Source organism: Lissotriton vulgaris, chromosome 2_1 (genome assembly GCF_964263255.1).
Source record: "Lissotriton vulgaris chromosome 2_1, aLisVul1.2, whole genome shotgun sequence".
In the NCBI taxonomy this organism is placed as follows: domain Eukaryota; kingdom Metazoa; phylum Chordata; class Amphibia; order Caudata; family Salamandridae; genus Lissotriton; species Lissotriton vulgaris.
In genome coordinates this window covers 1,283,525,083-1,283,539,131 of record NC_141687.1, presented here as the reverse complement: position 1 = coordinate 1,283,539,131, position 14,049 = coordinate 1,283,525,083, and the positions used below count along the sequence as shown (strand labels likewise).

At 49.9% G+C, this 14,049-nt stretch overlaps 1 protein-coding gene across 5 annotated transcripts in view; it reads left to right on the top strand.

Moving 5' to 3' along the window:
* CEP164 (centrosomal protein 164) overlaps window positions 1-14,049 on the top strand; it is a 459,099-nt gene that overhangs the window by 97,645 nt on the left and 347,405 nt on the right. For all 5 annotated transcript variants that reach the window (XM_086957031.1, XM_086957028.1, XM_086957030.1 and 2 more), the window contains exon 4: window positions 3,167-3,398. In XM_086957031.1, coding sequence (XP_086813157.1) covers window positions 3,167-3,398 — 232 coding nt within the window. The remainder of the gene's footprint in view (window positions 1-3,166; window positions 3,399-14,049) is intronic.

The following is a 14,049-nucleotide window of genomic DNA, read 5'->3' as shown; positions in this document are numbered from 1 at the left end:
TTTCCACACAAGGTCCAAGCTACCATCTCCCTTGTTCAAACTCGATTACGCCAATAGCCTCTACCACGGATCACCTTTAACAACCATGAAAAGACTGCAACGGATTCAGAACTCGGCTGCCAGACTACTCTTACATATCAAACTGCGAGACCACATCTCCCCTGCCTTGAAAGCGCTGCATTGGTTACCGGTAGCCAGAAGATCCACGTTCAAGCTGCTTTGTATCACCCACAAAGTAATACATGGAATGGGACCACTCTTCATAAAATCACCAAACAGATTCAGCAAAGGAACCTCCGCTCTAAATGAGCATCTCGCCTCAAAATCCCACCATACAAGAAAAACACCATGGGTGGCACATCCTTCTCTGTTTAAGCAGCTAAATTATGGAACTCTTAACCCCCCAACATAAGGTCCACTGACAACCACCTCATCTTCAGAAAACTAATCAAGATTTAGCTCTTCCCCACATAAGCACCGTCCTCAAACATAAATTTACAGCATATCCTTCTGTATACAAGCATTTTTTTCACTATAGATATCTACCTAACTTTGTGTATTACATGTAAAATAATTGTTATTGAGAGAAAAAAAAAATTAATAATAATAAATACATAAAAATCATCTTTGGTCTACATGTACATACTTCCATTGTGCATCTATGTACTTTCCATGTACTTGGATCTGAGTGTCTGTTACCTTTCTTCTGAAAAAGCATATCCAATGCAGTACTCTATTTCTCATCCTGTGCCTCTATCAATATCTTTAATCTACATATACTTACCTCCTTTATGTATCTATATACTTTCAATGTAATTATGGATCTAGATATTTATCACTTTCTTCTAATTTAGTATTTCCAATGCACTACCCTATTTCTCAGCTTATACTTCGCTCAATAGATCTTCTAGCCCAACCTTCTGACTCATCTCAAACTTATTCTACTACTCCTTCCAATGCACTACCTATCTCTCATCCTATACATCTATCAATATATCCTCTACATCCACTCTTATCCCAAACCCCATACCACTACTATGATTGCCAAAATAACCCTTTCTAGACTCTCTCCTACTCTACCCCTCCTTGCATTATCTGACACCTATTTTACTATACCGATCCCCTAAAACAAACCTTTCTAAACTCTTCTCTCTGAGTCCTCCCCACCAAAACTCCTTTTTTTACTCACCCAAAAGCCTCCTCCTCCTGCTAAGACTAAAAAAAAAAACCTTCAATCTTTTATTCCTCCACTATCCTTTTCAGTAGAAATTAACAGACTAACATTTTCACTTCTCAAATTGCATATTAAACTATACTAATATTCTACCCGAATAACTGAATAACATATCCACTACTCAAATTACTTCATATTTTTGTTACTATACTAATTTTTAACAGTAATCCTTTATGGGTTCCGGAGTGGCGTGCTACTCGCCAGAAAAGCGCTTTAACACCCATCAGGGGTAACAAGTGCTATATGAATGCAAATCTTTCTTCCCCTTTTATCCCTCCGCTAACCTTCTCACTCCAAGTAACTGACTAATATCCACCACTGAAATTACTGCATATTTCACCATATTAATTCACCACTAATCCTTTGTAGGCTTCCTGAATAGCGTGCGTCAACAAGCGATATATAAATACAAACCTTTGTCCTCTATCCTCCTGTTATCATTCCAAATCCAATTAACTGACTAACCTATCCACCGCTTAAAATGCACTTGCATGTTTCACTATACTAATTCAACACTAATCCTCTAAGCCGGTCACCACAGCCATAGTTGTCATAGTATCCAGGACAAGTTCTTTAAAAATGTATCACCACCCCCAAGAAACGGTGCACACATATATAATAATTTCACAAATTTGAAATCCGACACGGACACAAGCTTTGTCATTAGTACTGTCATGGTTTGTCTCTTATGATGTCATCAGTGATATCATGTGGGATGTCCTGCGCACTACAAGGGGGTTGTGCATATGTTATGGTTCAAGCAGTGATGTTGTAAATGATTTAATGGATGTCATTTAAAAATGTGTGTGTGTTATGTCGTTCGCAACACAAAGCTTTAAGTTGTAGCTTGTGTTGCAAATTGTAACTTGCGAATTTCAGTGGTTTTACACGTTTGAGCCACAACCATAATTCAGTTTTTGTGTGAAAATATGCATATATATGTATGATGTCTAGAGATGGTAATTACTCTGCCTAATGTATTTTTGGCTTTTGATCAGTGTAGCTGCAATTCCAAATGTGTATGGATTGAAAAAGCCGATCCATACTGCATGGTGAGAATGAATACTTGTGGTTACTTTGAGACTTTATGAGCAGTCTGAGCTCTGACTAGCTAACCAGTGTAAGGCACAACCACTGACTGACTGACAGGCATACCTCTGGCTGTTCTGTTTGATACAGTTATTAGGTTTTTTTCTCAGTCATGGGAATACCAATAGGATTGCGCCACAGTTGTCATGGGCATATTCTGCACCACCTTAATCATAACGGGCAGGTCCGATTTGAATGGGCATATTCATCAAAAATATTTTTAATGGCCATGTACTGTTATATTGTCTGAATTTTAATAGTCCATCTTGTCTGTGTGTGTAGGCACGCATAATCTCTTTTGCTTCCAAATGTTGCCTGTTGTGTATGTTGCTGGATATATTTGGCGACCTATTTGTTGTCGCTTTTTGTTGGGATTTCATGACACTTTCGTTCATTTTAAAGGGCATGTATTGTTATGGCCATGTTTTATGGCACATTACGCCTAAAGAGCATATTTTGTGGCAATAATAGTGAGCAAATGATACAGCACAGTAATTCTTACAGGCATATTCTGTGGCAAAGTAATTCTTGAAGAACTTATTAACTCTGTATAGTAATTTTGTAGTGTATAATACAATATGTTTGGAGGTGTATTCAGAGGCTCTGAGGTTTTCCTATTCCTGCAAAACACTCCGTTTCAATGGAACTTTGGCATAAAAAAGAGCTAGACGCTTTGGTTCGGATAAGGCATGGTTTGGTACTTCAAGTGACTTGGGTGCAGGCTGTGATGCAAATGACTGGGTACTGATTGTGAGTTGCTTTAAATCTCTCCCGTTTGAAAATAAACATAGCTTCATGGGCAACACAAATTCACTACATTTTGTCTTAATTTCTCATCACCAGTCAGGACACCACTGGAGACATTTACTACTTTAACTTTGCCACGGGCCAGTCGACATGGGACCATCCAAGCGATGAACATTACCGGGAACTGGTTGTGCAGGAACGCGAGAAGCTGCAGGCCCACGGAGCCAGTGGTGGCACAGGTGCACCCAAGAAAAAGGAAAAAAAGAAAAAAAAGGAGAAAAAGGAAAAAAAAGACAAGCGTGACCGTGAGCTGCCAAAACCCATTGCTGTGAGTTTTTCATACCATAGATGTGGGACTCCGATATCCAGATGGGAAAATGTGTTGTAACTGCAGCCCAGTTCTAGGGGTCTTTTTTTAGAAATAAACCTAACATTTTACCAACCTTCTCTTTACTGATGCAGCCTTTAAGTTTCCGTCAACTATGCTGTGCTGGGGTTTTAATTGAAGTGCTGTAGTTTCCTCCTTTCTTTCTTGTCAGGGTTTTAAATGTCCCACTTACATCACTACTTGTCAGCCCTTAAAATCTTTGGTGCTGTGTAATCAATCGTCTGTCATCTGGTACTGTACATAACACTGTATGAGTATTTTATGTGGTTTTAGGCCCTACATTAAAATTAGCTTATGTTCAGGGATGGCGGTGGGGTCGGGTATAGTCCGAAAACTTAAATATGTATGGGTGTTTCAATGACATATTAGTGTACAGTATATTAAAACTATCAAACTTCAGCTTTGTTATGATCTGACCTATGTGTTGTGCTAAGATGTGCTTTAGCCTTCCTAAATTTGATCACAGTTTTCAGGATACATTGTGACTAATTAGGATTGCATCATAATGGCCAGGCCCCCAGCCCATTCCTTTCTGATACAGTAGAATGTCTTGAGTAAAAATGTCCAGACACAATAGAATATTCTCAAAACACACAACATTTATAGGTACCCAGGAAAGTGTACAATTTCTTTCTGAAGATGGATAATCACATTTTTGATTTGTTCATGTAACTAAAATACATTTCTTAAAATATCTAAATGCCCTGAATGCAAGCATTGAGAGGTACCTTTTTCTTTTCGGACTTACTTTCTCTGGGCCCTCTTGGTGTCAGTTGCCTGTTTCTCGCTGTCTGTATTAGAGCGAGCGCCCCTTCTTTTGTCTTTCTGTTGCTGAAGGTTATTCTCCAAGTTTCCAGTGATGGCCCTTGTCTGTGACCAAGGTACACCATGATTACATGGAGGCTGGGATTGGAACGGGGTAGCTTGGTCATTGGCCCATGAATCCTATGTGTAATTAGAACCCCTGAGTCCTGGCTGTCCCTTCCCCATCCTAATCCAAAAAGTATGCCACCTAATAAGGAGACAGTCGGGCACTATTCTCAGCTAGTGGGACACCATTTGCTCAGACTCTGGGAAGGAAGCAATTCCTTTTTGTTAAATAACCCTCACACACTCTAGTAATGTCATGCTTTATCATCGGGTTCACCCGGACTCCTAAAGGTCAGGGTGGGCTCGACCATATTCCAGGGAGCACTTAGGAGTAATAGGCCAGGGGGGTTTAAAGATTAAAAATCCTCCTCTGACTCCAGGTATCCCTTTATTAGCGGAGTCATGGAGGATATAAAAATGAAAAAAGGGGGTCGTAAGGAGGTAATGGGTTTATGACCCACATGCCAACATATTTCAACCCTTTTAATAGGCCTAAGAGGGTCCTGGGCTTTCTTCAGGGCATTTGGAAGTCCCTCCCTGGTTCTGTGAGTAGGAATTTCCTATATTTCAATATAAAGGGCAGAAAGCTGCACTTATTGGGACCTTTAAGTGGTACATGTGTCTCTTATCCGGTGACGTGGGTATCCGGTCTGCCTGTGGAAGAAACATTTATTGGTCTTGCCACCTGTCCAGCTCACGCTGCGCCTATATCACCCAAAAGCTTCATTTTGAATGGGTGCTATAGTGTGCGTTCATCCAACATGCTCTGTATGCTTGTGAATTTAACAGGCCTTTTACTTACTTCATCAAAGGTCCTGCCCCAAATGCTCACCTACTTGGGTCCGCGTCTCCAGGCATTTCCAATACCATTTGCCGGGACCACGTCTTATAGCGTGTTTGTGACTCAGCATTTCCGGATTGCCCAAAGGCGGAGGCCCACTACACCAATGTTTACCTGTTTTCCATGGCATGGGTGGTGGTATGTAATTTGCATTTCCACTCAGAATCAAAAGCTGCCTGGATAGCGACACCCCCAGGATGCACGTTAAATTCACGAACATACAAAGCATGTTGGATGAATGCACACTATAGCAGGCATTCAGAATAAAGCTTTTGGGTGATACAGGCGCAGTGTGAGTTGGACACATGTGGTAAGACCAATAAATGTTTCTTTCACAGGCTGACAGGATATCCCACATCACCGGATAAGAGATAAGTATACCACTTACCAGTCCCAATAAGTGCAGCTTTCTGCACTTTATATTGAAATATAGAAACTTCCTACTCACAGAACCAGGGAGGGACTTCCAATTGCCCTGAAGAAAGCCCAGGACCCTCTTGGGCCTATTAAAAGGGTCCTGGGCTTTCTATGTTCGCATCTGAAAGAAACACGTTAGTGTTAGATTCCTTACCTTAGAATATCCCCAGGCGTCAGTCTGGATCCGGAAACTTTTGCGTAGCAGTACCCCTGCGCGTCGGTAGGCGTCGTTTGCAGGCGTCCCCTGCGGCTCCGCGTCCGTCGTTGGCGTCGTGCGCCGTGATGACGTCGCTGGAGTATATAGACGCCGCCTCCGCGCGCTGACGTCAGTTCTTCTTTTTTCCGCGCCAGTGGACGCAGATCTGAAGAGCAGTACTCCGGTCTTTGACCAAGTTTTTCGATTGTTTTTTCTCTTACTGTGCCTGATAGGAGGCCTGGGTTCAAGAATTGCGATGACTGTGAGCGCACGATGTCGGTCACGGACCATCACCGCCTCTGTCTCCGGTGTCTGGGCCCCGACCACGACGTGGACTCCTGTGTCGACTGCCGGGCCCTCACCAACAAGGCTAGGCGGGAGCGGTCCCGCAAGCTACTGGAGCTCCGGGTGTCGGCCCCACGTCGGGACCGGGAGCGGTCCCGGTCCGGCCGGAGGTCGAGAGAGCGTTCGAGGGAGCGGTCGCGGAGCCGCGCCGAGCGTTCCGGAAGTCGACACCACTCGTCAGGCTCGTCAGGTAGGAAGCACAAGAAGTCGGGGCGTCGTCATCGTACCCCCGACTCCCCCCGACGCGGCCGGGGGCTCGGGTGACCCCAACCCCGCGGCTCCGCGAGAGTCGCCGGCGCGGCCTGCCTCATACCCTCCGGTCCCTGGGCATGGCGCGACGCCTGAGGAGATCGAGGCGTTCCTCATGGCCATGAGGGCGCTCGCTTCTCCGACGGGGCCTACGGCGCCTTCGGGCCCAGTGCTACCGTCTGGGGGCCCTGGCGGTTCGGGTGTCCCTGCCTCGGTGCCGTCGGGTGCTCCGGCCCGGCGCCGCCGACGGCTCCGACCCCGGCGCCGCAAGGGCCTTCGGGATCGGCGCCGGCTGGTCTTCCGGCCTCCCCGGCGCCGTTGCCATCGGGGTTACCCCCGAAGCCGCCCCCGCGCGGCGCCGGTTCTCCAGTGCCGGCTCCGGCCGGCGGTGGGGTTCCGGCGCCGGCTCCGGGCGGCGCTGTCCCCTTACCTTCTCCGACGCCGGACGCGGCGCCGGACGGGCGTCGCTCGACGCCGGTCCCGGCGCCGATGGGGCCCATGAACCCTGAGGAGCCGCTCTTCATCGTTGACTCCGAATACGGAGAGGATGAGGAGTACGGTGAAGGTTGGGAGGGGTCCGAGGACCCTCTGTCACGCGAGTGCCAGTATGACCCGGACTGGACAGGTGACTTGGGGGATGCCAGTGGTTTGGACGACTCTCCTAACCCTGGTTTGATCTCTCCTCCTTCCGTGGCATCGGTGGAGGGAGCTGCCTATTCTGTGGTGCTGATGAGGGCTGCCAAGGCCTTACACCTTGAGCTCCCCGTCGCGGCCGTGAGGCCTAACATCCTCACCGAGGTCTTCAAACCGCAGTCATGCCCACAGGAGCCACTGCTGCCGTTTAATGAAGCCTTGTCAGACGTTCTGTTGGGCACGTGGTCCAGGCCCGCTTCAGGTGCGCCTGTTGATCGGAACGTGGCCAGGCGCCACCGTCCTTGTCCGGACGACCCCAAGTACCTGTCTACCCACCCCACTCCTGAGAGTCTGGTGATCCAGGCCTCGACCTCCCAGTCCGCATTCCCGTCGGCCCCGCCCGACCGGGAATCCAAGAGGTATGACCAGTTTGGCAAAAACGTCTTCTCGTCCATTAGTTTGGGCCTGCGGTCTTGCAACACCGCTTGCCTCTTGGGCCGCTACACCCACTCTGTGTGGGATACGGTCGCGGAACTGCTGCCAGAATGCCCCATGGAGGTGCGGGCAAAACTCGGTCAAGCTGTGGCTGAGGGCCGGGATGCAGCGAAATATTCAATACGGTGTGGTCTTGATACGACCGACTCGCTGGGCAGAGCTATGTCGACGGTGGCGATTCGTCGCCACGCCTGGCTGAGATCCGCCAATTTTTCGGCTGATGTCCAGAATACATTGATGGACATGCCGTTTGATGGCTGTCACCTGTTCGGTGACAAGGCGGACCACGCGCTGGAACGCTTCAAGGACTCCAGGGTCACGGCCAAGTCCTTGGGTCTCTCGACCCAGCGTCAGCAAACGGGTTCGTTTTGTCCCTTTCGTGGCCAAGGAAGGGGCGCCCCCACACGTGCTGCCAGCCACGCACCGCAACAATCCTTCCAACGCGGTGGCGGCCGTGGTAACCGCCGTGGTGGCGGTCGGGGACAACGGCGGGGTCAGACCACACCTTCCCCCGCAGCATCTACCCCAAAATCCTCCTAGTCCGTGCTTTCGGCCCCATGTGACGCCAGTGGGTGGCAGGGTTCGCCATCACCACGCTCACTGGCGCGCGATCACTTCGGACAGGTGGGTGCTGCAAATCGTCCGAAGGGGCTACTCCCTCCCCTTCGAGACCTCTCCTCCAGCCATGCCACCGCAGAACCACCGTGTGTCGGGGGACCACTTGACACTTCTGCAGGAGGAAGTTACGGCCCTCTTGGCCAAGGGGGCCATCGAGCGCGTTCCTGGGCCAGAAGTAGGGCGTGGTTGCTATTCCCACTACTTTCTGGTGCCCAAGAAGGACAAGGGGGGCCTACGTCCTATCTTGGATCTAAGGAACGTCAACGGCTTCCTCAGGAAGGAGAAGTTCAAGATGTTGACGTTAGCTCAGGTCTTGGCTGCTTTAGACCCACAAGACTGGATGGTAGCGTTGGACTTGCAGGACGCCTATTTTCACGTCCCCGTCCTGCCGGCCCACCGGCGTTACCTGCGGTTCACGGTAGGCCTGGAGCACTTTCAGTTTATCGTGCTCCCCTTCGGCCTTACCAGCGCCCCACGGGTGTTCACAAAGGTGATGGCGGTGGTCGCAGCCCATCTGCGCAGGTTGGGGGTTTCAGTCTTCCCCTACCTAGACGATTGGTTGTTGAAGGCGGGCTCGCCCCAAACAGTCGTCCACCACCTTCAGATGACGGCAGACCTCTTGCACGACCTGGGGTTCTCCATCAACGTGCCGAAATCACACCTGTGTCCCTCTCAAAAGCTCCTTTTCATCGGAGCGGTTCTGGACTCGGCGCAGTTTCGGGTTTATCCTCCGGAACGGCGGGTTCGGGATATTCAGGCTTTGATTCCCATCTTTCAGCCGCTATCCCGAGTCTCGGTCAGGTTGACGCTGCGGCTGCTGGGACTGATGGCTTCCTGCATCCTTCTGGTGCATCACGCCAGGTGGCGGATGCGGGCTCTGCAGTGGGACCTGAAGTTTCAGTGGGCCCAGCATCAGGGCAACTTGTCCGACCACGTCTTGATCTCGGAGGGCACTGCGAGACAACTGCAGTGGTGGCTTACGGACCGCGATTGGGTCAGGGGCAAGTCCCTCTCCCTTCCCCAACCGGAGCACGTTGTCGTGACGGACGCGTCCCTCCAGGGCTGGGGTGGCCACTTGGGAGAGGCAGAGATCAGAGGCATCTGGTCTCCGGCGGAGTCCCGGCTCCATATCAATCTGTTGGAGCTGCGGGCGATTCGTCTGGCACTGAAGGCATTCCTCCCCTTTGTCAACGGGAGTGTAGTGCAGGTGTTCACCGACAACACCACCGCCATGTGGTACTGCAACAAAAAGGGCGGAGTGGGGTCGTGGACCCTTTGTCAGGAGGCTCTGCGCCTCTGGCAATGGCTGGAACGTCAGGGCGTGACTCTGACGGTTCAACACCTGGCAGGTTCTCTGAACGCCAGGGCGGACGAACTCAGCCGTCGGTGCTCGATGGATCACGAATGGCGTCTGAACTCGGACGTGGCGCAAGGCATTTTTCTGCAATGGGGAGAGCCTTGGTTAGATCTATTCGCCACAGAAGAGAACGCGCAATGTCATCAGTTCTGCGCGTTGGAGTTTCCAAGACGGCACTCGCACGGCGACGCCTTTCGGCGCGAGTGGAGTTGCGGTCTGTTATACGCCTTTCCGCCTATACCACTTCTGCCCAGAGTGCTGAAGAAGATCAGGCGCGACCGGGCCCAAGTTATCCTTGTGGCTCCGGACTGGGCTCGAAGGTACTGGTATCCCGAGCTACTCAGCATGTCAGTCGGTCCCCCGATCCGCCTGCCCCTTCAGGAGGACCTTCTGTCGCAGCAGCAGGGGACGGTCCTCCACCCGAACCTGTCCAGTCTCCACCTCCATGCTTGGAGATTGAGCGGCGGCAGTTGAGGCCATTTGACTTGCCTCCTGAAGTCTGTGATGTTATTCTGGCAGCCAGGCGTCCCTCCACTAAGTCGGTATACGCCTGTCGGTGGAACAGATTTGTGGCATGGTGCACAGCAAAGGCTGTGGACCCTCTTTCTGCCCCTCTTTCGGAGGTTCTTCTGTTTCTTCTTTCTCTTGCCCAGCAGGGCTCTGCTCTGGGCACTATCAAGGGCTACCTTTCTGCCCTTTCAGCCTTTTTGAGGCTTCCTGATCAGCCTTCTTTGTTCAAATCCCCGATTGTAACTCGATTCTTGAAAGGCATCACTCACATGTTTCCACCTGTTCCGTTTTTGTGATGCCTCAGTGGGATTTGAACCTGGTTCTGACTTTCCTGATGTGTGCTCCCTTTGAGCCCCTTCATTCTTGCCCTCTCCGTCTCCTGACTTTAAAGACGGCTTTCCTGGTTGCCATCACCTCTGCCAGGAGGGTGAGTGAGCTCCAGGCTCTTTCTGTCCAACCTCCTTTCCTGTCCATTCATCCTGACAAGGTGGTTCTGAGGACTAGACCTTCTTTCCTGCCCAAGGTTGTTTCGGCCTTTCACATCGGGCAGTCCATCACCCTCCCTTCCTTCTTCCCGCCTCCGCATCCTTCAAAGGATGAAGAGCGGCTCCATCGTCTGGACCCAAAACGTGCGCTTTCATTTTAAATGGATCGCACACGCCAGTTCCGGGTGGATGACCAGCTGTTTGTTGGCTACGTGGGTGCGAAGAAGGGACGGGCGGTTTGTAAACGAACCATCTCTCGATGGGTCGTCCTCTGCATCAAAGCGTGCTACTCTTTGGCTCGGAAGGAGCCTCCTGTTGGGCTGAGGGCCCATTCCACTCGGGCCACGGCGGCTACTACTGCCCTGGGCCGGGGAGTCACCTTGCAGGACATTTGCCAAGCGGCTACGTGGGCCTCGCTGCACACCTTTGCGAGGCACTACTGCCTGGACAGTCAAGTCCGGAGGGATGGCTTCTTTGGCCGTTCTGTCCTCCAGGACTTTCTGGTGTAGTTTGTATTGGTTCGCAGACCCACCACCGGGGTTGGTATTGCTGGGGTATGTATTCTAAGGTAAGGAATCTAACACTAACGTGTTTCTTTCAGATGAACAAGTTACTTACCTTCGGTAACGATATATCTGTAAGAAACATTAGTTAGTGTTAGATTCCTTACCGAACCCACCCATCCTCCCCGTTCTGCGAACTGATACCTAGGGTTAAGGTCATCCCTTTCAGGGCCCTAGTTTTTACATGGCACCAGTGTTGGTTCTCTCATGGCTCTGCGTCTCCTGGCGCGGAAAAGCTGTGTGCAAAGAACTGACGTCAGCGCGCGGAGGCGGCGTCTATATACTCCAGCGACGTCATCACGGCGCACGACGCCAACGACGGACGCGGAGCCGCAGGGGACGCCTGCAGACGACGCCTACCGACGCGCAGGGGTACTGCTACGCAAAAGTTTCCGGATCCAGACTGACGCCTGGGGATATTCTAAGGTAAGGAATCTAACACTAACTAATGTTTCTTACAGATATATCGTTACCGAAGGTAAGTAACTTGTTCATTAGGGTCATAGTACCATTACCTCCTTATGACCCCCATTTTTTCAATTTTAATATCCCCTATGACTCCACTAATAAAGGGATACCTGGAGTAAGGAGGATTTTTAATCTTTAACCCCCCTGGCCTATTTCTCCTAAGTGCTTCCTGGAATATCGTTGAGCCTACCCTGACCTTTAGGGGTCAGGGTGAACCCGATGATGAAGCATGACACTACTAGAATGTGCGAGGGTTATTTAACAAAAAGGTATTGCTTCCTTCCCCGGGTCTGAGCGGATGGTGCCCCACTAGCTAAGCATAGTGCCCGACTGTCTCCTTATTAGGTGGGATACTTTTTTGGATTAGGATCTAGATTTGGGAGGACGTATCCCCCCTAGAAATACCTCTTCGCCTTCCGGCTTAGGTTAAGTCCTCTTCTCCTGTAGCCTCAGTTCGTGTCCCTTCCCTTTTACAGATCCTCTCCTTCTTAGGCTTTTCTGGTGTGTAGGAGATCCCGGACCGTCTGTGGGTCTAATTTACTTTCAAGTCTCTACTAACAAAAGTAGCGTGTAGAAGCCATGTTGTATGCTAGGCAACTGAGACTCCTTCTTAGTTGCCTAATTCAGCTTTATACCAATGCCGGACCTGCCTGACAAAAACTGTGTGAGCTAAGGCATCCTCCTAGGCTGGATTATTTCCTTACTACTGCACATGAATCTATGTTGCACAGAGAAGAGTGTGGGGTGGCTGCTTATCAGCAGCCACCACTGAGAGTAGGAAAAAATGAATTTTGCCATTACAGAGAAACCGAAGCATTAATTCCCTCCAACTCGATTGCAGGCCTTTTTCCATTTCTGATGTAGTGTATATTCTGCGACATACCTGTAATATGGTCCCTGACCATGTGTCTCTAAGATGCATTCATTCAAGTCTCTGCTCCTGGCGCTCACTGTTCACTTGAGCATTAGTTGCATTTCTCAGGATGGTACTCTGGTTTCTTCTTTCTTAACCCTGTGTGAAAAAAGGAATCTATTTGTGGGACAGCGGCATCATTTTTTCTGGGTTACTGCAAGAGCTAAAATTCTGCTCTTGGGGCATCTGAGCAACTATCCAACTTCTAATTCTACTATAGAGAATCCAATTTAAGACCGTTTTTGGTTTCCTATCCACATGGAGTAGCAGAAGTGAGGGCTGCCGACACATTGTTAGATTAGGGGGAAGCAGTGTTAAAGTTGAAAAAAGTTGTATCCTTTACAACGTACTGGTAGTAGCCTCGTCACAGTGGCAATAGCAAAACTCTGTTTTAGGTTATTTTTTTTTTTTTTTTTTTTTAAAACCTTTATTTACGAATGCACAATACACAGCGTCTGCCTACAACCCCGCAGGGCCGGCCGCTATGACAAAAACAGGCTGAGCGAAAAGTGCAATACGAGGCAGTACGTTGCTGGAGCAATCTCTCACGTCAACATTATCGGCAATAGCATAACATCATACAAATAGGATAAAGAAGGTTTAATTTTATGTTTTTGTCGAAATGAACACAAACAAACACACACATGGTATCATAGTGGCAAGGGTTGCTGGAGGTGGAGGGGGGGGGGAATGGGTGTAGGAGAAACGACAACGGTGAGGGGGGGTGGTGCGCGCAAGAGAACAAAGCATGTGGTGAGAATAGAAGAGGAACGTAAATCACGGGAGGGAGGGGAGAGGGACCTCGTAGTCAAGCGGGGGAGAACAGATGTCTCCTCGATAAGTATTCCAGGGAGCCCAAACTCTAGACCACTTCCCTGGACGCCCCCGGGCCTCATATACCGTCTTCTCTCGGAACATGGACCAGTCCATGTTCTCTTTCCAGGCACTTAGCGCTGGCGGTCTAGGGGAGCCCTAAAGCTGCGCGATATCCCTCTTCGCAATCATATTGCCTAGAGTAACCCAAAGTGTCTGGGCAGCAGTGCAGTCAGACGGTTCCCACACATTCAACAGGCAACGACGTGCCTCAGGAAGCAATGGGACCCCCGTGACACGACTCATCACATCATGCACCCTGGACCAGTACGCTGCAATCATCGGACATTCCCACAGAACATGAAGAAAGGTACCATCCATCCCACACCCACGCTTGCATCGTCCATCCGAAACCAAACCCATTCGCACCAGACGCATTCCAGTAAGATACACACGATGGAGGATTTTCAATTGGACAAAGCGAAGTCGTGCCGGAATAGCCACCTCCTTAGGGGAGGACACAGCTGACTGCCAGTCCTCGTCGTCCAATTCAAGTCCGTCCGCCGTCCAGGCAGCCCGGAGCTTCTCGAGCTGGTCAGCCCTGTTATTAATAAGCTTCTTGTAAATTAAGGAGATGGTACTGTCTGGGACGTGGCCGTCTAGAACTCGATCTTCCAAAGGGGAGGACTGCGGAACGTCCGTACCGGAGGGGAAGACAGAAGACAAGGCATGCCTCACCTGCATGTACCGGAAGTGCTCCCTGTCATCGAGCCGGTATTCCAGCTTCAATGATTCAAAGGACTTAACCGCGCCGCATG